Source organism: Callithrix jacchus, chromosome 3, assembly GCF_049354715.1.
Source record: "Callithrix jacchus isolate 240 chromosome 3, calJac240_pri, whole genome shotgun sequence".
In the NCBI taxonomy this organism is placed as follows: domain Eukaryota; kingdom Metazoa; phylum Chordata; class Mammalia; order Primates; family Cebidae; genus Callithrix; species Callithrix jacchus.
The window spans coordinates 22,861,671-22,887,504 of NC_133504.1; the positions used below are offsets into that span (position 1 = coordinate 22,861,671).

Sequence of the window (25,834 nt, forward strand, 5' to 3'; positions counted from 1 at the left end):
CCTCCAAAACACCGGGGATATAGAAACCGAAAAGGCCTCACAGTGGAGAAACGAAAGCGAAACTCACGCCCTAGCCAGGAGCTCGCGCGCTGGTCTGGATATAAAGTCCGGCGCCACTTCCGTGGCTTAGAGCCTCAGTACCCGCCAGGCCGCGCAGTCCCTCAGCCAGGCGCTGCGCTCCGGCCTGCCTCGCCTCTTCCCGCCCGACGCGCGGCGCTCACGCTCCTGGGACACCGCGGGTCCGGGGTCGGGTGAGGACTGCGGGTGACGCGGGGTGTCTCCCGAAAGCTTGGAGTGGGGTCGTCCCGCGGAGGTTCTGGGTTTCCTTCGGCATACAGATGGGCCGGGGTCGGAGGGGGCCCAAGGGCTTCGCGTGTGCGGGGAGGTGGGGCGCCCTCCGGGCTCTTTGTTTCTACAAAGAAAGAAACAAGTCTCTGTCTATAGTTCCTCTCTTTCTCTCCATGCATCCATGCATCCATCCATCCATCCATCAGTCCGTCCATTCTTCCATTCATCATCTGTCCATCTCTAGATCTATACACTTTAAAAGATATTTTGGCTGTCCCACTGGTGTGCTTTGCTCACTTCATGATCAATTTGTACCTTTCAGTCTCATTTAGTAATTGCTGTATGATATCCCATGGTATGCTGGGCCATAACTGATCAGTTTTATTTGAATTAGAAGAGAAAGACATAAAACAAAAATTAAATGTCCTTCTCTAGTATGTTCCCCTTCATACTCAGTCTCACAGTTTTAGTCCTCCTGAGGCGTTACTCCATAAGTATACTCATAAATTTCTTTCTCAGTTGCTTATAAATTATATGCTTAGGGTTACTTTTTGTTTTACCAACTTTTGATAGACTCCAGCAACTCCCTGTGAAAGAAACATCTATGCTACCCCACTTTGCCTTCCCATATGAGTTCTATATTTTTTAAAATTCTTCCCATGATTAGCTTTATGACTTTTGATAAAATACCCGTGTTAATTTCATCCTTGACTATATTGATATGGGTGGAAATCTCCGCAGTTTTCACTGCTGCAGCCTCATTTTCTGCTCTGTAGGTATGGAGATCTGCTGGTCTTCATAAAAATGGTTATATCAGTAAAACAAACAGCAGGTTATAAAAAAGGGTCTTTTTAAAATATAAAAAGGGTTATTTATGTAACCCTTTTTATAACCTGCTGTTTGTTTTACTGATGTAACCATTTTAAGGCAACTCATAGTTTATTTGGAAATATATTTTTCTAAAAAATGTACCCAGCTTCTGATGCTCTAGTTAGTTCCCTATGTCATTAATTACACCCAGAGAGTTTCTATTTTCATCCTTCATTCCCTCTCAAATTAGTGGAATCTGTCTTAAGTTCATTTAAAATGATAGTCGGGCTTGAGAAGGGCACATCTCCATGTAATACTTCCGGCAAGGCTAAGTCCTTTTGTTTAACCGAGAATTCTTTATGAGTCTATGTTGAGCAAGTTATTTTTTTTTTCCCCAGTCTTGTCGCTTTTATTTGCAGTACAGAAGCTGTCACCTGTGTGACCCAAATTTCTTGGCTCCCTTCCTTCTCCTCCCTCCCTCCTCTCTCTTTCTCTTTCCTTCCTTCCTTCCTTCCTTCCTTCCTTCCTTCCTTCCCTCCCTCCCTCCCTCCCTCCCTCCCTCCCTCCCTCCCTTCCTTCCTTCCTTCCTCTCTTTCCTTCCTTCTTTTCTCTCTCTTTCTCTTATATCTTTTCTTTCTTGGACGGGGTCTCACTTTGTTGCCAGGCTGGTCTCAAACTCCTGGCCTCAAGCGATCTTCCCACATCAGCTTCCCAAAGGGCTGGGATTATAGGTGTGAGCCTCTGTGTCTAGCCAATTCTCTTCCTTCTGGCTCTGCTTATTTCTTTTTCCCTTTCTTCTTCAGTCATAGCTCCTCAAAAACAGCAACTAAAACACCATACACTGACCTTCAACCTTTTCCAATCACTTTTCTGGGAGTATCAGGCTTGTTGGCACATGCTTGGCTTCCTAGTTTTGAAGGGGATGATTTCTACCAGATATTTTGCTCTGCATCACTTTGGTTTCCAGCTTTTAAGCCCAAGAAGCCTAGTTTCATACTGACTGTTGTTATCTGTCCAGTAGGTTGGAGCTACATACCATGTTTGCTTGATTTTATAATCCACGTCTTCTCTTTTTACACCTAAGATGAGGATGAAAATTACAAATCTGTGGTGTGTTATAGCTTAATTGGTAGTATTAAGAAAATTAATGGTACACAAAGTGATGGTGCATCTTGCAATTCATGGCTTTTTAGATTAAAAGAATGATAGAACTGTACAACTATGTAAAGATAGGAAGGATTTCACTTCTGTATTAATTTCTGTACCAGTAAGGGAATGCTAACTTCTGTAGCAATTACATCTTCTAAATTTCAATGGCATTACACAATAGAAATTTATATATTGTCCTAAGAGTTCAAAGCAGATGTTCCTGGCCAGTGGGCCGATAGTGATTCAGGGACCCAGTTTCTTCCATATGGTAGTTCCACTATTCCCTGGATTCTTAATATTCTTTGCACCTAACTTTTCAGAAGAGTAGTAAGAATAGAGAAAGTATACCTACTTCTCAAAAGTCTGTCTATCACTTCCACTCATATTTCACTGGTAAGAACTAATTTCATGGTTACCTCCAGTTGTAAAAGAATGGGGAAAATCTAGTCATTGGCCAGATAGCTACTTCTTAGTGATTATTCTTACATGTGGAAGGAGGAGCATGAATTTTAGTGGATAGTTCAATGACTCTGATCTGATACATATGATTTTCTTTTCAATTTTTTTAACTTTAGTCAGAATCCAAAAGAAAGTTTTCACAGTGCAATTGGTAAATAAATACCTTGTTTCTTAATCTATAGAATTTCTTTCTCTTTCTGTCTTTCCTCATCTCTGACTCTGTCTCCACTCACGATTCTCTATTAGTTCTTATAATTAGAGGCATGAACAATTTTTTCTTAATTTTTTATATTTTTGTTAAGAGTTCACATAGATGGTGTCATATGCCATTCAGAGACAGAGAATGTCTTACCATCTCTATTTTTATGATGTTAGTATCCATTGATATTCAATGTCTGGATCCATTAATTCATTAGATGTTTCAAAATGAGGAAAATATAAATTGCTCATCACTTTTATTTTTTGAACTGGGTGACATCTATAAACACAAACTTCTCATATAATATTTGCTTAATCAGAGTTATACTTTGTATTGACAAGGGGATTTTTTTCATTGCAAAACATGTTCTTTTAAAAAACTTTTATTATTTAAAACTTTATTTTTTGATTTATCTTCTCTCTCAGTTTGCTAACGCTGCCATAACAAAATACTATAGACTGGTGGCATATATAATTTCTCACTATTCTGGGGGGAAGTACAAGATCAAGATTCTGGCTGATTCAGTTTCTGGTGAGGGCTCTGGCTTGTACATGCCTACCCTCTTGCTGTGTCCTGTATCCTCACATGAGAGAGAGAGAGAGAGAGAGAGAGAGAGAGATTATGAGGTCTTAGATATTTCTTCTTCTTCTTCTTCCTCCTCCTCCTCCTTCTTCCTCTTCCTCTTCCTCTTCGTCATCCTCCTCCCCTTCTACCTCTTCTTATTTTCTTCTTCTTCTTCTTGATGGAGTTTTCACTCTTGTTGCCCAGGCTGGAGTGTAGTGGAGCAATCCTCACCACAACCTCCACCTCCTGGGTTCAAGCGATTCTTTTGCCTCAGCTTCCTGAGTAGCTGGGATTACAGGCATGCACCACCACGCCCAGCTAATTTTTGTATTTTTAGTTGAGGTGGGGTTTCTCCATGTTGGTCAGGCTGGTCTCAAACTCCTGACCTCAGGTGATTCACTCACCTCGGCCTCCCAAATTGCTGGGATTACAGACTCGGCCTCTGATGTTTTTTCTTAAGAAGACACCAATCTTATCAGATAAGGGCCCTATCTTTATGGCCTCCTGTAATCCTGATTATCTCCCAAAGCCTGCTTCTCCAATTATCATCACAGTGGGGTTTAGGGCTTTAAAATATGAATTTTAGGGGGGACATAAATATTCAGTATATAGCATTATCTTTGGATGATATTTCTAGACTCCATATATGTGTTTTTTTAATGATAGTAATAGCATTCCTACTCTTTTCCTACCAACTTTCCCTCTTAGTACTTCTCAAATTGGTTAGCTATTTTAATATATTATCAATGTTCAAAGTATTTACATTTTGGTTCTCTGAATAAATTAAGTATATCTATTAGTCTAAAAATTGAACAACAAAAACCATAACATAACTATATACATAGTATTCATTATGGAATCAAGTTTTGTGATTAAATCCAAATAGGAAAAGCATCCTATGTCATTAAAACTTGATTACAGTACACTTTTCAAAGCATTAAAGAGGGTGAAAGTCATTGGTCATGTGTCAGAGCATTCAGTGTTGATCATAATGTTATAAGAGCTGACTTTAATCAGTTTTCACTATGTCCAGGTATTCTTTTTTTTTTTTATAGGAAAAGGAATTTTTATTTTAACCTTTAAAATTGCCTCTAATCATGGATGCTGTAAACAGATGACAGGTAATTATCTGATTTATTTTTATTTTTTTTATTTTTTATTGCATTTTAGGTTTTGGGGTACATGTGCAGAGCATGCAATAGCAGTGTATGTGTTAATGCATTTTATCTTGACAACCCTAGGATAATAATATTATTCTAAATTTGCAGACAGGGAACAGAAACAGAGATGGTAAACAATTTGCCTCAGGCCACACAACTAGTTAGTTGTACAATTAGGAATTCAACCCAGATATCCAGGTTTCAGAGCTCATGTCCTTATTGACTTTAATGCCTCTTTCGTTTTCATTCTTTTGTGGCTAAAATATCTTTTGTCAGATTTTAGATTTTCTTTTTATCTTTGGAGCACTGAAATTTTATCAGGTTGTATCTAGCTGTGGCTTTCTCTTTTTTTTTTTTTTTTATCAAACTTGTTTTGTTTTTGGAGAACCTTTTTAATCTACGCATATTTTTCTTTAGCCCTGAGCCAGTCTTCTTAAATTACATCTTCTCATTTTATGTTTTTGATTATTTTTATCATCCATTCTGGTATCCCAGTTATTTCCTCCAGGATTTCCTTTTAATGGATTCTATAAGCTTTGATCAATCTTTCATGTGTATTAATGTTTCTCTTATTTTTATCTCATTGTGTTTCTGGACTCTGTCTTTTAACTTGGGATTCTGTGTTATTGTTCAGCAAACTAATTTATTTTATATCTGCAATCTTGCTTTTTTATTGCATTTTAGGTTTTGGGGTACCTGTGAAGAACATGTAAGATTGTTGCATAGGTACACACATGGCACTGTGGTTTGCTGCTTTCCTCCCCATCACCTATATCTGGCATTTCTCCCCATGTTATCCCCTCCAACTCCCACACCCCCGCTATCCCTCCCCTGTTCCCCCTGGACAGACCCCAGTGTGTGATGCTCCTCTCCCTGTGTCCATGTGTTCTCATTGTTCAGCACCCGCCTGTGAGTGAGAACATGTGGTGTTTGATTTTCTGTTCTTGTGTCAGTTTGCTGAGAATGATGGTTTCCAGGTTCATCTGTGTCCCTACAAAGGACACGAACTCATCGTTTTTCTATGGCTGCATAGAATTTTATGGTGTATATGTGCCACATTTTCCCTGTCCAGTCTGTCATCGATGGGCATTTGGGTGGGTTCCAGGTCCTAGCTATTGTAAACAGTGCTGCAGTGTACATATGTGTGCATGTGTCCTTATAATAGAATGATTTATAATCCTTTGGGTATATACCCAGTAATGGGATTGCTGGGTCAAATGGGATTTCTATTTCTAGGTCCTTGAGGAATTGCCACACTGTCTTCCACAATGGTTGAACTAATTTACATTCCCACCAACAGTGTAAAATGTTCCTATTTCTCCACATCCTCTCCAGCATCTGTTGTCTCTGCATTTTATAATGATTGCCATTCTAACTTGCATGAGATGATATCTCAATGTAGTTTTGATCTGAATTTTCAAGAGTGCTTTCTTGTTCCTGTGTTTTTTTCTTTTCCACAGCAGCATGCAAGCTCTTATTTCGTAGATTCAATATCTTTGATTCTCTATGAAAATTCTAGTTGGAATTTTTAAAAGTTCTCTTCTGCTTTTTTAAGAATATTTTGATTTTTTAGTTTGTTTATTTCTTTGTCTTTATTTTTGGTGTTTATTTTCTGTCTGATCAGTATTTTATATCTGATGATCCTTACTTTTATATGGATATTATAAATTTTAAAAATTACAGTGCTTACTAAAAAACTGATTGAGGTTTTTCTAACCTGTCTCTCTTTTAAATGGGAGGGGAGTCTTTGAATGACCACTCCACTCACTTCTTCCAGGCTCATCTAAAATGTCACTTTCTTGGAGATATTGTCTGTAGCAATCCTGTCCAATTCATTAAAACTCTTTTATTTTTTAAATAATACTTAACTTTTACATATTTAAACTTTTATTGATTTTTTTTCTACTAGATAATAAGTTCCTAGAGTGCAACAAAGCCTACTTTTGTCCTTTTCAGTGTACTCCCATGCCCAGTTGCAGATGTTTGTTCATTCAGTAGTTGAATAAATGCATTCTGCTTTCTGTCCCTTCAGTTTCACAGAGACTGTACTTACTTTGGCTATAAATGCTTTTCTACTTACCAATCCTGTGGCAACAATGAATTCTAACTGTATTTTGCTGCTGTTCTTTATGGTTGGTATGAAGACGTGAGTTCTCCCAGAATTGGCTCCCAAAACAGGGATTTGAGTGCAAATAGTTCATTTTGGTGTTACAGAATATCCAGGAGACTGGAGAGACCAATGGGTGAAACGAGAGGATTTTATTAAGGTGACCACCAGCCCAGCAGATTAGCATCCCAAGGCTGAGCCCCGGAGAAAGAAAATGGGATATTTTTATACATCCAGGATGACATAGCAGCTAACAGGTTTACAGAAGTCAGAACAAAGAACAGTTAATTAATTTGCAACATGTCTTGTGACGTATATTACATTCGAAAAATAGCATTTTGAGAAACTCATTGTAGATTTTTTGGGTGTTATCTTACCCTGTGACCTTGTAGCTGGTTAGCAAGGAAAACAGGGGTCTTGAGATGCCTGGGAACTTTGCTGAGAATGTGGGAAGAATAGATAAGGTAGGTTTTACAGGGAGGGAGTTAATTTTAAGCAGCGCTGGGGGTTAGGTTTTGTATTAAACAGCATACAACACAGCAAAATGTATTTTTTATATAGCAACTACAAATCAAAAGGTTTTGTTTTTACTATTACTGCTATTATTTAATTCCCTTCTTCATTGGGAGTAATCAGGAGTGGCCAGAAACTTACTTTGGGAGTGACCCAGAGTTACTAATCAGCAGTCTTCAGTGATTTCTTCTACCTGTGATATATATTAATTTGGTCAGTTATCTTTAGTAATCAAGTGACTTAGTATTTCTATTTCTAGCCCAGAAACCTGGCCACCTTTCAGCATGCTTTGTCCAAGCCCCATCATCCATCCTCTTGTCCTTGCTAGGATCCGAGGTGTCATCCATGACACCCCCACCTCTCTCTTCCCATGTGGAATCTATTGTCAAACTATGTCACATTTATCTTCACAATGTCCCCCCGATAAATCCACGTCTCTCCAGGTCTGAATAGCACCACATTAGCTCAAACCACCATCGTCTTTCTGCAGGACTATTTCAGTAGCTTTCTCTATGCACTTCCCCATTCAATCTCTTGTCTGTACTAAAGATAGAGTAATGTTTACCAAATGCAAGTGTGATCAAATTACAACCAGTTTAAAACCCATCAGTGACTGAATTGTGCTCTGAAGGTAAAGACGAAGCACCTTAAAATTCCTTAAAAGACTGCATAGCTTCCTTTTTCTCTATCCTTAGCTGACCTTTTTTGGTATCCTTATCTGACCTTGTTTATCCTTTTCTCTAACCTTATCTGAAACAACCCTACCCTCTGTTGCAGCCACACTAATGTCTTTTCTGAATCCGGTACTTAGCATACTGTCCCCTGTCACAGGACCTTTGCACATGCTGTTCCCTTTGCCAAGAATACTTTGTGTAGCTTTTTTGAGAGGCAAATTGACTATAAGGGAGTATTCATTCCTTCAGATCTCAGCCTATGCATTCATTCTTTAGGGAAGCCACACCCATATCTGTGCCTTTTGTCTCATTTGTGATTTGAAATTCTTTGTATGATTATTTGATGAATCTTTGCTTTTTTACTAGACTGCTTGCTCTGTGGAAATTATAACGATATTTTTTGGGTACATTTTATTTGTTTTAGGAATAAGTACAGTTCTAATTTTTTTTCTTTTATTGCAGGGGTGCCATTCACATAAAATATAGGCATTTTAGAGGTGCCAAAATAAAATATATCAGCCATATTTAATAAATTCCAGTTCTACTCTCTTCTACCCTGTAGCCCAAGAAGCAGCAACAATGGGTAATTCTCAATCTTTGATATTAGCAGTCTATAAAACAACAATCTTGTGAGATATTCACATTCAGTAATATTACAAAGTAATTGGATATCCATATTTCCTTTTCTTAATAATTACTAAATTATATAGTCATGTAAATATATTGATGGTTCAAAATCTTTTTTTTTTTAGGGTTACAGGATCATGCAGTATTTTTCAGGAAAATGACAAAGTTAATTTTGTATGAAATGCCAAAAGCTGGGTAAGTATTGTGAATTAAAAAAGAAAGAGCTACACTATTATATGCTCTGTGTATCCACATACCTCTTAACCCATATACACATACATGATCACTCAACTATTTATCTTGGAGCAGCTTGGAGATGATGGGAATGCACTCATCTTCCTAGAGTTGTCATAGCTCTCAGTGAACAGATTATTTCCTAAAGCAATCAGATTTATGGAGCTGGGGGTTATATATGCCCTCATCCAGAATAACAGCCTTTAGAATCATATTCTCAAGTTCAAATCCTGGCTCTCTATTTAGCATTGGATAAATTCCTTTGCCTCTCTGAGCCTAATTTTCTTTTAATAAAATAGTAATTATGCTATCTCCTTCTTATAAAGGACAGTTGCATAAATGAGGTATTTGAAAAGACATTGTAGACTGACATGAGGCATGCAACAAATAGCAGCTTATGCAATAATAATAACAGCAACAAAGTCTCTGTAGAAATCATCTGTGATTTTTATTCTATTTTATTTTAGGTATTCCAGCATATTAAATGATTTCGTGGAATCTAATTTTTTTGTGATTGATGGAGACTCCTTGCTTGTCACATGCCTATGTGTAAAATCATTCAAGTGGGGACAGAATCTCCACTTCTTCTATCTGGTTGAATGCTATCTTGTGGATCTTATGAGTAATGGAGGACAATTTTCTATAGTTTTCTTCAAGGTAATATATGATGATTGATGTCTTTTTAATCCTTTCATAACTATAACTGAAATCTCTTAACCTAAAGAGTATTTTACTTAAAAATGAAGCATGTCATCATGGAAAATATAAAAAGGCAGATTAACAAAAGAAAATATTACCCATGATTTCACTACTCAGAGATAGCCATTCTTTATTTTTTATTTATTAAGTTTTTTTCCTCTCAACTGTATGTTTGCACATTCACAATATAGACCAGGTGCAAGGTCTGGGCTGAGGTGTATATAGGTAGGTTTACTCTAGTTCCCTTTCTATATAGTCAGTGTAATAATTCAGTATGTGGTAAGCACCAGGAAGCCCATTCTTTGGTTTTCAATATTTTATTATAAAAATTTCAAATATAGGTAAGTTGAAAGGTTGTGTAGCAAATATCTATATCTCCACCATCTAAATCATACAATTGCATTTTATTATATCTGTAAACTTATCCATGCCTTTGAATAACTCCTTTTATTTTGGGGCTACATTTCAAAGTAGTTGTAGACATTACATTTTACTCTTAAACATTACAGCATACATGCCATTAACCAGAGTTTGGTACTTATCTGCAAGTGTTTTTTTTTTTTTGGCTGTAAAATTTGCATGAAGTGAAATGCACAGATCTTAAGTGTTTTACAAAAAGTTTTGCATTAACCTAATGCCATTTAATGAGCTTTCAAATGTGCATAGCATTTACCAGTACATTGAGTTTTGACAAAGGCATGCGCGTGTAACCCAAACTCTTGTTCCACAGGACGTCTTCTCATATCCCTACCAAGTTCATCCTCACTGCATCCCTCAGAAGCAACCACTGTTTAAATCCTTTCTATTGCACTTAGATTTACCTATTGTAGAACTTTCTTTATTTTATTTTTTTTGAGATGGAGTTTTGCTCTTGTTGCCCAAGCTGGAGTGCAGTGGCACAATCTTTGCTCACCACAACCTCTGCCTCCTGGGTTCAAGTGATTCTCCTGTCTTAGCCTCCTGAGTAGCTGGGATTACAGGTGAATGCCACCACAGCTGGCTAATTTTGTATTTTTAGTAGAGATGGGGTTTCATCATATTGGTCAGGCTGGTCTCAAACTCCTGACCTCAGGTGATCTGCCTGCCTCGGCCTCTCAAAGTTCTAGAACTTTTAATAAGTAGAATTTTACAGTATGAACCTTCTTTCATTCAACATAATGTTTTTGAGAGGCATTCATTTTGTTGTGTGTATCAGTATTTTGTTCCTCTTATCAATTTTGAGTAACGTTTTTATTGTAGAAATGTACCATGGTTTGTTTACCCATTTTCCTGTTGAGTGAACACTGAGCTCTTTCAGTATCTTGCCTAGATGAATAAAGGTACTATGTGCAATTACGTGCAAGTCTTTGTGTGGATGTAAGTTTTCATTTTCCTTGTGCATATATCTATGATTGGAATATATATTTTATAAAACTGTCAAAACTTTTCCTAAGGTCGTTGTGCCCTTTTATATTCACTCCAGCAATGAATAAGAGTTTCTGTGCCCTATGTAGTTGCAAACATTTGTATTTGGTCAGTCCAGCCATTCTAGTGGATGTGTAGTGTGATGTTCCTGTGTTTCAGTTGGTATTTATCAAATGGCTAATGATGTTGCCTACTTTTTCAAGTGCTTATTGTTCATCTGTATACTGTCACTTGTGAAGCATCTTCTCATATCTTTTGACTGGTTTATATTGAATTCTTTATCTTTTTAATGTTGAGTTGCAGTAGTTTTGATATATTCTGTTTACAACATGTGGTCATATACATTATTTCAAATATATTTTCTCAGTCTGTGATGTGCCACTTCATTTTCTTAATGCTAGCTTTGGATGAGCAGATATTTTAGTTTTGATGAAGTCTAATTTATTATTCTTTAATGGTTATTGTGCCTATATCCTGATAAGAATCATTGCCTGTCTCTTAGTCATAAAAATAGTCCCCTATATTTATTAATAATTCTAGAAGCATGTAGCTTCAGCTTTTACATCAGTCTATGATATGTCTTGAATTAATTTTTGTGTCTGTGTGGTGTGAATTAGGAATTGAGGTTCATTTGTTACAGCATCCATTGTTGAGAACGTTTTTCTTCTACCAGTAGATTGCTTTGGTTTCTTCATCAAAAATCAAATGATTGTAAATGTGTGGGTCTATTTCTGGGTTTTCTACTATGTTCCATCAAAGGATTTAACAAATTACTAGTACCACAATGTCCTAATTTGTGTAATTTTATAGTAAATCTTGAAATTCATTTGTTCTTCTTTAACTTTCACTATCCTAGGTTCTCTGCGTTTTCACACAAATTTTAGAATGAGTTTACCAATTTCGATTTAAAAAGAACAATGGGATTATAATTGATAGTCATTAAATTTGTAGAACAATATAGTCTTTCAGTTAGTGAACACAATATATAACTGTTTTTTTTTAAGATCTCCAGTTTCTCTTATCAATTTTGTATTCTTCGTTGTGGAGATGTTGCACATCTTTTGCTAAATATATTTCAAGATATTTCATGTTTTGATCTTATCATAAATTGAACTTTAAAAAATAATTTTGTATTTTTTGCTCTTTGTATGTAGAAGTAGAATTGGTTTTTGTTAACTGGTATCCTGCAATCTTATCAAAGCAACTTATTAATTTTAGTTGCTGATTTGTGTATTTCTTAGATTTTTCAAAATATTTAGTGAATAAATACATGCTTACTTCTTATTTTTCAGTTTTTAAAAATTTATTTTTCTTGCCGTATTACAGTGACTGGCACCTCTAGTAAATGTTGAAGTAGAGTGAATGGCATCTTTACCTGGTATTTGATCTTAAAGGGAAAGTGTCCATTATTTCCCTGCTAGGTATCATCTTAGTTGTAGTTATATATACCCATTATCAAATTGAGGAAATTTCTTCTTATTTTAAGTTTTCTGAGAATTTCTATAATTAACAAGTGTTACATTTTAAAAAATGCTTTTCCTACATGTGTTGAAATTCTGATACAGTGTTCCTCTTTTATTTTCTTAATTTGGTAGATTATATTAAGAGATTGTTAAATATTAATTCAATTCAATCTTTTATTCCTGGGAAAGCCTCAATTGATCATGATAGATATACTTTCTTTAATATATTGCTGAGTTTGATTTCCCAATATTTGAAGGTTTTTTTGGTATATAGTCATGAAAAATATTAATCTGTAGTTTTATTTATTTATTTATTTGAGATGGAGTCTCACTCTGTCACCCAGGCTGGAGTGCAATGGCTTGCTGTTGGCTCACTGCAACCTCTGCCTCCCAGGTGTAAGCAATCCTCCTGTTTCAGCCTCCTGTGTAGCTGGGATTACAGGCATGCATTACCATGCCTGGCTGATGATTTTGTATTTTTAGTAGGGACAGTGTTTCCCTGTATTGGCTAGGCTGGTCTGGAGCTCTTGACTTAAGGAATCTGCCAGCCTTAGCCTCCCAGAATGCTGGGATTACAGGTGTGAGCCACCATACCCAGCCAGTTTTATTTTTTTTTATAGTGTCTTTGTCTGGTTTTGGTATTAGGATCATGCTGACTTAGTGAATGTGTTGAAAAGCCCATTTTCCTCTTCTGTTTTCTGAAAATGTTTTTGTAAGATTGGTATTATTTCCTCAGACAAATCTGATAAAATTTTCCTGTGAAAGCATTTGGGTCTGGAGTTTTTCTTGGAAGAAAATTTTTGATAACAAAGTCAATTTCTTTAATAAATATAGGGCCATTTAGACTTTTTGTTTTATCTTGTGTCAGTGTTGTTAATTGTGTATGTCAAGGAATTTGCCAATCTTATCTAAGTTATCTAATGTTTTGGCATAAAGTTGCATATTACATTCTCTTATTTTCTTCTTATTGCTTAAAGATTTGTAGTGATGTTAGTGTTAGTTAGGCCCCTCTTTTATTTTTATTTTAACAGAAACTAAATTTTCTTTTTTTAAAATTCAAGACAGGGACTCACTCTAACTCCCAAATTGGAATGCAGTAGCATGATTTTGGCACACTGCAACTCTGTGTCCTGTGCTCAAGTGATCCTCTGCCTCAGCCTCCTGAGTAGCTGGGACTACAGGCATGAACATGGTTGGCTTATTTTTGTATTTTTTTGTAAAGATGGGGTTTTGCTGTGTTGCACAGGCTAGTCTCCAACTCCTGAACTTAAGCAATCCACCTACCTGGGCCTCCCAAAGTTCTGGGATTACAGGCATGAGCCACACTGTGCCTAACTACTAATGATTTATTTTTTCATTTTTTCCCCCAAATTATGCAGTTTTACAGTGAATGACACAGAAGGAAACTAAAATTACCAACAGTTTATATGTAAACTTGGTTCCTGTCTTAAGGAAAAGAAGAACAGAACAAAACCAACATGTTAGAACATGTTTTGTTAGAACAAAAACAGAAACCCTCTAAAAACTTTCATATTGCAGTTCCATTTTGTCAACTGGGAGCTGTCTGTGTCCCTTAAATCTTTGGTTATTTGCTGCTTTCTGTGTAACAGGATGCAAAGCACACAGACTGTAACTATAGCTTACCAAAAAGGGATACATGGACCATATATACCCATCACCCAGATACTCTAAACCAGTTTTGAAACATAAACTGCAGAAATCCTGACTAAAACAGCAAAAGAAGACTTTTTTTTGGCCAGCTGCTAGTGACAACCAATGAGGCAATGACAGGAGGGTACTCATCAGAAACATGACACTAACTCGTCAAAGCAACTGCTCTACTTGAAATTCACATCTGGTAAAATGGGAATAGATTTTTATTTTTCTATTTCCAAATGATAAGTATCATTATATAATTTTACAAATTAAAATGTCATTTGTCATTATTTTATCTCTGATTCTATAACCTGATATAATGCTAAGGGAAACTAAGGAGTTAACTTTTTAAACATGTATGAAAGTCATATCTGCTGTATGTGACACAGCTTCACGGATTCCCTACTGTGATAATTTCCATTTTATTCTGCCCTCATTTATCCTTTATATTGTTGTGTCTTCTTTCTTCTTGATTAATCTAGTTAGTGATTTATCAATTTTGTTGATGTTTTCAAACACCTAGCTTTTTCATTTTGTTAATTTTCTGTATTGTCTTTTTTTCTTATTAATTTCACTGATTTTTACTCTTGTCTTTATTTGTTTCTCTTGGATTTTTCTTACTCTTTTTTCCACAAGCTTCTTAAATTGAAATCTTAAGCCAAGCTCTTTCTTCTTTTCTATTTATGAATTGTAAAAATTTTCTTGTAAGCCATGTTTTAGCTACATATCACAAATTTGCATTTTTTAAACCATTTAATTAGAAATAATTTCTGACATCTCTTGTGATTCTTTTTTCTTTGACCAGTGGATTATTTAGAAGTTTGTTGTTTTAAAAGCTGGAGGTATTACATGATAGATTTCAAAGTATCCAACAAAGCTTTAGTAACCCAAACAGCATAGTACTGGCATAAAAATGGACATTTGTACCAATGGAACAGAATGGAGAACCCAGAAGTAAATTCACATATTTACAGCCAAATGATTTTTGACTAAAACATCAAGAATGTTCAATGGAAAGGACAATGTATTCAGTAAATGGTACTCAGAAAATTGGATATTCACATGCAGAAAAATGAAACCAAATCCTCATTTGCACTATATAAAAAGTCAATTCAAAATGGATTAAGGACTTAAATGTAGGACCCAAAACTATGAAAGTATTAGAAGAAAACATAGGGGGAATGCTTTAGGACATTGGTTAGTGCAAAGATCTTATGAAGACCTCAGAAGCACAGGTAGCAAAAGCAAAAATAGACAAATGGGATTATATCAAACTAAAAGTTTCTGCATAGCAAAGGAAATAATCAACAGAGTAAAGAGACACCTTCAGAATGGGAAAAATGTTTGCCACTATTTATTCTACAAGGAATTAATATCCAGGATAAGCAGGGAACTCAAACATCTCAACAGCAAAAGTAAAAAAAAAGATAATACAATTAAAATGTGGGCAAGTGACCTGAATAGACATCTCTCAATAGAAGACATACCAATGGCCAACACATATATGAAAGCATAGTCAGCACTATTAATCATCAGAGAAATGCAAATCCAAACCATAATAAGATAGCATCTTACCCCATTAGAGTAGCTATTGTCAGAAAGACAAAAAAAATGCTAGTAAGTATGTAAAGAAAGGGCAACTCATTTGCTGCTGGTACGAATGTGAATTAACTCAGTAATATGGAAAACAGTATGGAGGTTCCTCAAAAAATGAAAACCAGAATTACTATGTGAACCATCAGTCCCACTACTAGGTATATATTCAAAAGATAGGAAATCATTATGTTAAAGAGATATCTGCCTTCTTGTGTTTATTACAACACTATACACATAGCCAATACATGGAAACAAACCAAGTGTTCATCAACAGATGAATAGATAAAGAAAATGTGGTGTACACATACACAGTATAATACTATTTGGCTATAAAAAAATAAAATTCTGTCATTTGTGGCAACATGGATGACCTTGGAGGACATTATTACACTATAGGGTGGCTATAATTAACAGTAATTTATTGCATTTTTTCAAATAGCTAGAATAGCAGATTTGACGTGTTTTTCAACACACACACACACAAACACACAAATTCTATCTGATGTGATCAATACACTAATTACTCTGATTTGATCATTACACATTATATACATGTATATCAAAATATCACCCTGTACTCCATAAAGATGGGCAATTAGTCCAGGTGAACTGGCTCACACATGTAATAAGAACACTTTGAGAGGCTGAGGATCACTTGAAGCCAAGAATTTAAGACCAGCCTGAATAACAGAGTGAGATCCTGTTTCTACAATTATAATGTCACTTATGGATAATTTCAAAAATTAAAAAAGTGTTGTTTTAATGTATAAATGCTTGTTTTTTTCTATTTGTGTTATCATTGATTTCTAATTTAATTCCATTGTGGTTCTAATTTAATTCCAATTTCAGTTATTTAAACATCTGTTAGGATTTGTTTTGATGCCCAATATATGGCCTATTTTGGTGAATGTACCCTGTGTTCTTGGAAATAATATAGAGTCTACAGTTATTTGAATATAATCTTTTAGAAATGTCATTAAATCAGAGTAGTTGATAGCTAAAATTAATTTTTATCTGCAAAAATAGATACTTATTTTAAGGACACAAAGGAGCATGAGGTAGGAGGCAAACTTCTCTCAGCAATCTTTTTTTGCTCCCTGAATTTTTATCCTTAAATTCTAGGAAGCACTTTAGGATCAAAACTGAGAAGAAATAGTATTTACCTTCCAGTAGAATGGCAAATTCAATAGAGGCACTGTCTTTATTTGGATTGATCTATATAAATGTCCTCAACAGTGTATTATAGTATGTTTTTTAAAAATTACAGATTGAATGGCTTCAAATTTTAACAAATCTCAACCCAAATACAAAAGTATATTATGAGCCCATTCCCTTATCCTACTCCTAGAAGCAATTGTTGTTTTACTGCTAAGAATTCTAGTCTATATTTGTTCAATCTTTTTACATAGGATTTTTTTTTGCGGGTGGGGGTTAGTTTTGGCATGATTAAAAGTAAAAGCAGTCTTTTTATAGATGCATATAGAAAAGTCAGCATTCTTCTTAAATATTGACAGTCTAATAGACTAGATTTTCAATATCATTTAAAAACTGATTTTTTTTATCTTTTATTTTAAGTTCAGGGGTACATGTGCAGGTTTGTTATATAGGTAAGCTTGTGTTATGGAGGTCTGTTGTACAGATTATTTCTTCACCTAAATATTAAGCCTAGTTCCCATTACTTATTTTTTCTGATCCTCTCCCTCCTCCTACCCTCCACCATCCACCCTTGTGCAGGCCCCAGTGTCTGTTGTTCCCCTCTCTGTGTCCATATGTTCTCATTATTTAGCTCCTACATGTCAGTGAGAGCATGCGGTTTTTTTGGATTCTGTTTCTGCATTTGTTTGCTAAGGATAATAGGCTTCAGCTCCATCCATGTATCTGCAAAGGACATGATCGCCTTCTTTTTTATGGATGCATAGTATTCCATGATGTATATATACCAATTTTCTTTGTCCAGTCTATCAATTGACGATTTAGTTTGATTTCATGTCTTTGCTATTGTGAATAGTGCTGCAGTGAACATGCATGTGTCTTTATGATGAAACAGTAATGAGACTGCTCAGTTGAATGGTAGATCTGTCAGGAATTGCCACATTTTTCCACAATGGTTGAACTAATTTAAACTCCCACCAATAGTGTTAAGCATTCCGTTTTCTCTGCAACCTCCTCAGCATCTGTTATTTTTTGCTTTTTAATAATAGCCATTCTGACTGGCATGAGATGGTTTATCATTGTGGTTTTGATTTGCATTTCTCTAATGATTGGGGATGTTGAGCTTTTTTTAACATGCTTATTGGTGGCATGTATTTCTTCTTTTGAAAAGTGTCTGTTCATGTCGTTTGCCCACTTTTTAATGGGGTTGTTTTTTTCTTGTAAATTTGAAAAATTGGAATTTTGATTTGCTAAGAAAAGATTTACATTGTTTAAGGAGGAGATGCATCACCTGGAACATATCTGCTAATAGTGATCCACATCAGCTTCTCAATGCAGAGGAAATATATCTATCCACTTGCTACTTTGATCCCTATTTAAACAGAGAGAGTCAAAGCATTAGAAGTGAAGTAGTAATGTATGCCTGCTCAAATAAAGGAGAGGAGTCTATATAATCTACATTTTGACTTGTGGCATACAATTGTGAAATGAGTCAAGTTTAAGGCCCTTGAGAAAAGCAACTTGATCACATGGGTTGGATTCTGTATGGCTTTGTGCTGTAAGTAACAGAATTGACAAATTACTAAAGGAAGGTTTTAAAATGACATATGTTTTCTTTCTCACCACAGGATGCTGAATGTGCATATTTTGATTTTCCTGAAATTCTTTCATTGAGAACTGCTTTAATTCTCCACCTTCAACACAACACTAACATTGATGTGCAAACGGAGTTTTCTGGATGCTTATCACAAGATTGGAAGTTATTCTTGGAACAGCATTACCCATATTTTCTGATAGTTTCAGAGGAAGGCCTGAGTGATTTACAAACGTACCTTTTTAACTTCTTAATCATACATTCATGGGGAATGAAAGTCAATGTTGTGCTTTCTTCAGGGCACGAATCTGATACTCTCAGACTTTATGCACATATCATGGAAAGCACAGAGAGAAACCAAACTTTTTTGGAGAAGGTAATTGACATTAATAACTCTCATTTTTTTGTCCTGATTTTTAATTTTCATTCTCAAAATCTTTAACTCAGTATTCTTTCTGTCTTCTTAGTGGAACCTATGATAGGCAGTCTCAGAAGAGGTAATAAATTTAATACTGGTAACGATGATGATAAACATTCATTGAGCACTATGCCCATTCCTTTTCCTGAATTTCTCTTAGTTTTCAGGGTACTCCTCTAAGGTTTGTGGCCTTATTATCTCTATCTATTCACATCTAATTATGGTATTATCACCTCATCTATAAAAGAATACTTGGAGTATTGAAGTAATTTGCTCATGTTAAGTACCTAATTGTGGTATAATAAGAAATATATTTGCACTCTATCCCTAGTTGCTGTCACAGAGCTCCTAAAACCCTTGGAATTTCTTGAGTAATAATAATATCTTTTGTTATTTGTAAGGAGCTGCTTTTGATCACATCTGAATTTTTCCTAATGAGGTGACCTAGGGTGGGGGCCCTAAATAGCCTCAGCATTGGGCTGGTCACCAAAAGGACCAAGCCATCAGAGGCTGGAAATTTTAGTCCCAACCACCAACCTCTGGGAAGGGGAGCAAGAGGGGCTAGATATTAAGCTCTATAAAAACTCTTGAACAGTGAGGTTTGTTGAACTCCCAGGTTGGGAAGGCCTGGGAGGGACGGGACACCCAGGGAGTTACTGCCCTTCTCCCCATACCTTGCCTTGTGCATCTGTTCCATCTGGCTGTTCCACAATTGTATCCTTCATGATAAACTGGTAATAGTAAGCAAACAAGTTTTCCTGAGTTCTGTGAGCTATGTTAGCAAATTACCAGCTGTGAGGAGGGAACCCCAGATTTGTAGCTGGTCCATCAGGATGTGAAGCCTAGCATTTGTGCTTCACGTCTGAAGTGGGAGGCAGTCTGGTTGGACTGAGTCCTTACCCTGTGGGGCCTGTGTTAACTCACGGTGGTTAGCATCAGAATGGAATTCCACTGTATGGCACCCAGAGGTGTCTGAAGAGAATTAGAGAATTATTGGTGTGGAAAATTCAGACTTTTTTTTTTGTTAGAGTGTTATAAGTAGAGAAGTGATTTTCCTTTATTAATAAAAGATTGACAGTGGATTTCAACAAAGTGATTTTCCTTTATTAATAAAAGGTTGACAGTGGATTTCAACAAAGGAGTGTGTCTTTAGCTTCCGTATATTTAGCCATAGGGTGTCCTGCTGCCTAGATAATGGAAAGCAAGAAATGCATTTAACTGGAAATCCATGCGTTTAGAGGTTCATGTGTTGCATGTAGGCAGTGAAATGATAGCTAACATGGACGAAGGATCCTTAATGAGAAAGACATGAATATTGACAAAGGAAGAAGTAATGAGATAATTTCATTCCTTAACATAAACTCATGAAGTCTGTAGAATTTTCAAAGCATTTTAGAATTTCAATTTTATGATAGGTTCATTATTTTGGTATATCTGGCATTAGGTGTTAGAAACAGAATGCTTGTTCCCAGGTATTGCAAGGAAAAATTAGCTTTCAGAAAAAATGTTTTCTCAGCAAGGCAATTTTACTTTCTGCAGAAAGGGTGCTCGTTTTAGCCATCTTGCCTCGAGAGTACAATGAACAAAGGAAAGGCAGACATATTTATTCCTTATGCGTTGGGTCCTTACTGCAGTGTCTGATCTCTATTGGTTGGGGCCAGATATCACAATCTAAACTGAACCCAATTGGCTAACAACTTAAAACTTTTCTATATAGTACAGGCAAAGGAGAAAAAGGGAAAGGAGGAAGTCCAAATAAGGAAGGGGCATAGGCTGTGAGCTGGGACATGCCTGTGAGCACGTGCAGCACAGATATCTTGGTTAAAGTACAAGGACATAGAATGTACTTATTCCCTTGTGTCTAACAGCTACGTAGGATAGGGCTTAACAAGGAGTTGTTAGCAAAAAGCAAGAAGGCTATGAAGAAATTTAGTTTTTTTTTGTCAGTAGAAAGTCATTTAATATTTATATGTAGATATAGGAGATACAGGATTACAAAAATAATTTTTATCTATAATATAACACTGCAGTCATTAGAAAGTCATTTAATGTTTACTTGTAGATATAGGAGATAATTATCTATAATATAACAATATAGTCAGTAGAAAGTCATTTAATGTTTTCATGTAGATGTAGGAGATACTTATATATACAGGATTGTGAAAATAATTTTTGTTTTTAACAGTATAGTCAGTAGAAAGTCATTTAATGTTTACATATAGATATAAGGGATACTTACACTCAGAAGTCATATAAGCTCCAACTATTAGGAAAAACAGAGAGAAAGAATAAAACATAGTCATTTTAAAGACTGAGATTTAAGAAGGCCAGATGAAATGCTCTGATCCTATGATGAGGGAAGAAGATTCTGAAGACTGAGTTTTATTCTGGCAAGTTTTGACTTTCTAACCACAAGTGCTCTAGAGGTAAGATTTTTCTCACACCTAAGTGTAAATGTGTGTATCAGTTTGAGGACTTCAAGTTGTGTGCTTTTAGCACTTTTTTGGGAGAGGTATTTGCACCATAACGAACTCATATCTGGAAATACGATCTCTGATATCTGTATCAGAGTATTTATGGTATAAATGAAATTTATACTACATATGTAACATTTATAAATTAAAAATATCCATGCCATAAGAATGTAATGAAGTTGCATACAGAGTTCAAAGGTGTGCGTTGCTCTAAAGCAATGCTTACTATTTTTTTCTGGCACAAAATGGTGCCTATCATATTTTATTCTCCTCTCTTTTTCATTTGGGCATTGATTTATGAGGAAGGGAGACATAGACCTTGCACAGATCATGGTTACTTCACAATGTGGCTTAGCTAAAGCCTGAGCATCATCCAGAGAAAACCATATGTTTTGCAGCAAACATCCCTACTCATGCCTTTTCTCTATGTTTGCTCAAATTTGGTTAAATTTTAGTTACATTTTTGTGAGATTTCATAATGTTATTAAAGGTGAACATTGGCACAAATATTTGATTTGGAGTCTCTCTTTTACTCATTTTTAATTGAAAATGACCATGTGTTTTTCCAGGGCCTTAATAATGATGTCTTTTAAAAGTAAAGGACTGCATTTTGTCATTATCCCCAGAAAAGATAACAGTGCATTGCCAGGCCTTCAATACCAAGGGTATTAGACTCAAGATTCTGTAAGATTCTGTTTGTGCCAGGCACTGATCAGCAGTATAAATATAAAATGAATACAAATGCCAATAACTTTCTAGAAACACTCATCAAAATTTGCATTAAATCAACAGATCTTTCTTTTAAGATGTATGAATTCTAACTTCCATTTGCTTTAGAAAGGATAATTAAAATCCAGAGCTATTATGCTCAGCAGGTTTCAGGAGACCCCTATCAAATTGTTTTCTTTCTTTTTTTAATATGTATTTATATTTTATTGCACTTTAGATTCTGGGGTACATATGAAGAACATGCAGGATTGTTGCATATGTACATACATGGCAGTGTGGTTTGCTGCCTTCATCCCCATCACCTGTATCTGGCATTTCTCTCCATGTTAACCCTCCCCAACTACCCACCTGCTGCTGTCCCTCCCCTAGTCCCCCTGCAACAGACCTCAGTTTGCCATGCTCTCCTCCCTGTGTCCATGTGTTCTCATTGTTCAACACCCGTCTATGAGTGAGAACATGTGGTGTTTGATATTCTGTTCTTTTGTCAGTTTGCTGAGAATGATGGTTTCCATGTTCATCCATGTCCCTTCAAAGGACACGAACTCATCATTTTTGATGGCTGCATAGTATTCCATGGTATATATGTGCCACATTTTCCCTGTCCAGTCTATCATTGATTGGCATTTTGATTGGTTCCAGGTCTTTGCTATTGTAAACAGTGCTGCAATGAACATACATGTGCATGTATGTCTTTATAATAGAATGATTTTATAATCCTTTGGATATATACCCAGTAATGGGATTGCTGGTCAAATAGAATTTCTATTTCTAGGTCCTTGAGGAATCACCACGCTGTTTTCCACAATGGTTGAACTAATTTACAATCCCACCAACAGTGTAAAAGTGTTCCTGTTTCTCCACATCCTCTCCAGCATCTGTTGTCTCCAGATTTTTTAATGATTGTCATTCTAACTAGCATGAGATGGTATCTCAATGTAGTTTTGATTTGCATTTCTCTAATGAGCAGTGGTGATGAGCATTTTTTCATATGTTTGTTGGCCTCATATATGTCTTCTTTGGAAAAGTGTCTGTTCATGCCCTTCACCCACTTTGGAATGGGTTTGTTTTATTTTTTTCTAGTAAATCTGTTTTAGTTCTTCATATATTCTGAATATAAGTCCTTGGTCAGATGGGTAGATTGCAAAATTTTTTCCCATTCTGTTGGTTGCTGGTTCACTCTAATGATTGTTTCTTTTGCTGTGCAGAACTCTGGAGTTTAATCAGATCCCATTTGTCTATGTTGGCTTTTGTTGCCAATGCTTTTGGTGTTTTAGTTATGAAATCCTTGCCTATGCCTATGTCCTGAATGGTTTTGCCTATGTTTTTTTCTAGGGTTTTGATGATGTTAGGTCTTATGTTTAAGTCTTTAATTCATCTGGAGTTAATTTTAGTGTAAGGTTTCAGAAAGGGGTCCAGTTTCTGCTTTCTGCACATGGCTAGGCAGTTTTGCCAACACCATTTCCACATTACTTGTTTTTTTCATGTTTGTCAACGATCAGATGGTTGTAGATGTGTGATGTTGACTCCAAAGTTTCTGTTCTACTCCATTGGTCTATATCTCTGTTTTGGTACCAGGGTCATAGGTAGCTTGGTGGGGCTAGCATTGAATCTATAAATTACTTCGGGCAATTTACTTCCAATTATGTGGTCAATTTGCGAGTAGATGTGATGTGGCACTAAGAAAAATGTATATTCTGTGGATTTGGGGTGGAGAGTTCTGTAAATGTCTATTAGGTTTGCTTGGTCCAGGTGAGTTCAAGTCCTGGATATCCTTGTTATTTTTCTGTCTCGTTGATCTATCTAATATTGACAGTGGAGTGTTAAAGTCTCCTGCTATTATTGTGTGGGAGTCTAAGTCTCTTTGTAAGTCATTAAGAACTTGCTTTATGTATCTGGGTGCTCCTGTATTGAGTGTGTATATATTTAGGATGGTTAGCTCTTCTTGCTGCATTGATCCTTTTACCATTATGTAATGCCCTTCTTCATCTCTTTTGATCTTTGTTGGTTTAAAGTCTATTTCATCAGAGACTAGGATTGAAACAACTGCATTTGTTTGCTCTTCATTTGCTTGGTAAATCTTCCTCCAATCCTTTTTTGAGCCTATGTGTATTTTGAGCCTGTGTGTATTTTGAGCCTATGTGTGTCCTTGCATGTGAGATGGGTTTTGACTTTTTATCCAATTTTCCAGTCTGTGTCTTTGATTGGGACATTTGGCCCATTTACATTTAAGGTTAATATTGTTATGTGTGAATTTGATGCAGCCATTTTGATGCTAGCTGGTTGTTTTGTTAGTTGCTGCAGTTTCTTCATTCTTTTCACTGCTTTTTACCATTTGGTACGTTTTTGGAGTGGCCGGTACTGGTTGTTCCTTTCTATGTTTAGTGCTTCTTTCAGGAGCTCTTATAAAGCAGGCCTGGTGATGATGAAATCTCTGAGTAATTGCTTGTTCATAAAGGATTGTATTTCTCCATCACTTATGAAGCTTAGTTTGGCTGGATATGAAATTCTGGGTTGCAAGTTCTTTTCTTTAAGGATGTTGAATATTGGCCCCCACTCTCTTCTGGCTTGTAGAGTTTCTGCTGAGAGAACCACTGTGAGTCTGATGGGCTTCCCTTTGTGGGTAACCTGACGTTTTTCTCTGGCTGCCCTTAGCATTTTTTTCTTTCATTTCAACCCTGGTGAATCTGACAATTATGTGTCTTGGGGTTGCTTTTCTTGAGGAATATCTTCGTGGTGTTTTCTGTATTTCCTGGGCTTTAATATTGGCCTGCCTTGCTAGGTTGGGGAAGTTCTCCTTGATAATATCCTGAAGAGTGTTTTCCACTTGGATTCATTTTCTCCATCACATTCAAATGTAGATTAGGTCTTTTCACATAATCCCATATTTCTTGGAGGCTTTGTTCATTTTTTTTTACTCTTTTTTCTCTAATCTTGCCTTCTCATTTTATTTCATTGAGTTGATCTTCAATCTCTGATATTCTTTCTTCTGCTTGGTTGATTCAGCTATTGAAAATTGTGTATGCTTTGCGAAGTTCTCATGTTGTGTTTTTTGGCTCTGTCAGTTAATTTATATCCCTCTCTAAGCTGTTTATTCTTGTTAGCATTTCATCAAACCCTTTTTCAAGGTTCTTAGTTTCTTTTCATTAGGTTAGAACATGTTCTTTTAGCTCAGAGACTTTTGTTATTACCCACCTTCTGAAGCTTGTTTCTGTCAATTCATCAGACTCATTCTCCATCCAGCCTTGTTCCTTTGCTGGTGGGGAGTTGTGATCCCTTGGAGGAGGAGAGATGTTTTGGTTTTGGGCATTTTCATCCTTTTTGTGCTGGTTTCTTCCCATCTTTGTGGATTTATCTACTGGTGGTTTCTGTAGTTGGTGATTTTCAGATGGATTCTCTGAGTGGATGTCCTTTTTGTTGATAATGAAGCTAATTCTTTCTGTTTCTTAGCTTTCCTTCTAACAGTTAGGCCCCTCTGCTGTAGGACTGCTGGAGGTCCACTCCAGACCCTGTTTGCCTGGGGATCACCTGCAGTGACTGCAGAACAGTAAGAGTTGCTGCCAGTTTCTTCTTCTGTTATTTTTGTCCCAGAAGGATACCCACGAAATGTCATCCTGAGCTCTCCTTTATGAGGTGTCTCTAAATATGTGGGAGTCTGGGAGTTGCTTGAGGAGACAGTCTGTCCCTTATAGGAGCTTAGGTGCTGAGCTGTGAGCTCCATTGTTCTGTTTAGAATTGCTGGGCAGGTACATTTAAGTCTGCTGCAGCAGAACTCATAACTGTCTTTTTTTCCCAGGTGCTCTGTCCTGGGAAGGTGGGGCTTTATTTATAAGTTCCTGATGTGCTGCTGCCTTTTTTCAGAGATGCC

At 36.2% G+C, this 25,834-nt stretch overlaps 2 protein-coding genes and 1 non-coding gene across 4 annotated transcripts in view; 1 reads left to right on the forward strand and 2 right to left on the reverse strand.

Moving 5' to 3' along the window:
- Nucleotides 1-307, reverse strand: part of PALLD (palladin, cytoskeletal associated protein) — a 469,895-nt gene extending 469,588 nt beyond the window's left edge. For both annotated transcript variants that reach the window (XM_078366289.1, XM_078366298.1), the window contains exon 1: nucleotides 68-307. The gene's annotated coding sequence lies outside the window, so the exon portion shown is untranslated. The remainder of the gene's footprint in view (nucleotides 1-67) is intronic.
- Nucleotides 129-25,834, forward strand: part of DDX60L (DExD/H-box 60 like) — a 143,204-nt gene continuing 117,498 nt past the window's right edge. The window contains 5 exon segments of the mRNA XM_078366284.1: nucleotides 129-251; nucleotides 8,386-8,506; nucleotides 8,676-8,745; nucleotides 9,252-9,441; nucleotides 18,383-18,724. Coding sequence (XP_078222410.1) covers nucleotides 8,503-8,506; nucleotides 8,676-8,745; nucleotides 9,252-9,441; nucleotides 18,383-18,724 — 606 coding nt within the window. The 5' untranslated portion in view covers nucleotides 129-251; nucleotides 8,386-8,502.
- LOC118152603 (small nucleolar RNA SNORA51) lies at nucleotides 9,650-9,779 on the reverse strand. Its single transcript, XR_004741346.1, has one exon. It is a non-coding gene; the product is annotated as a small nucleolar RNA SNORA51 (small nucleolar RNA).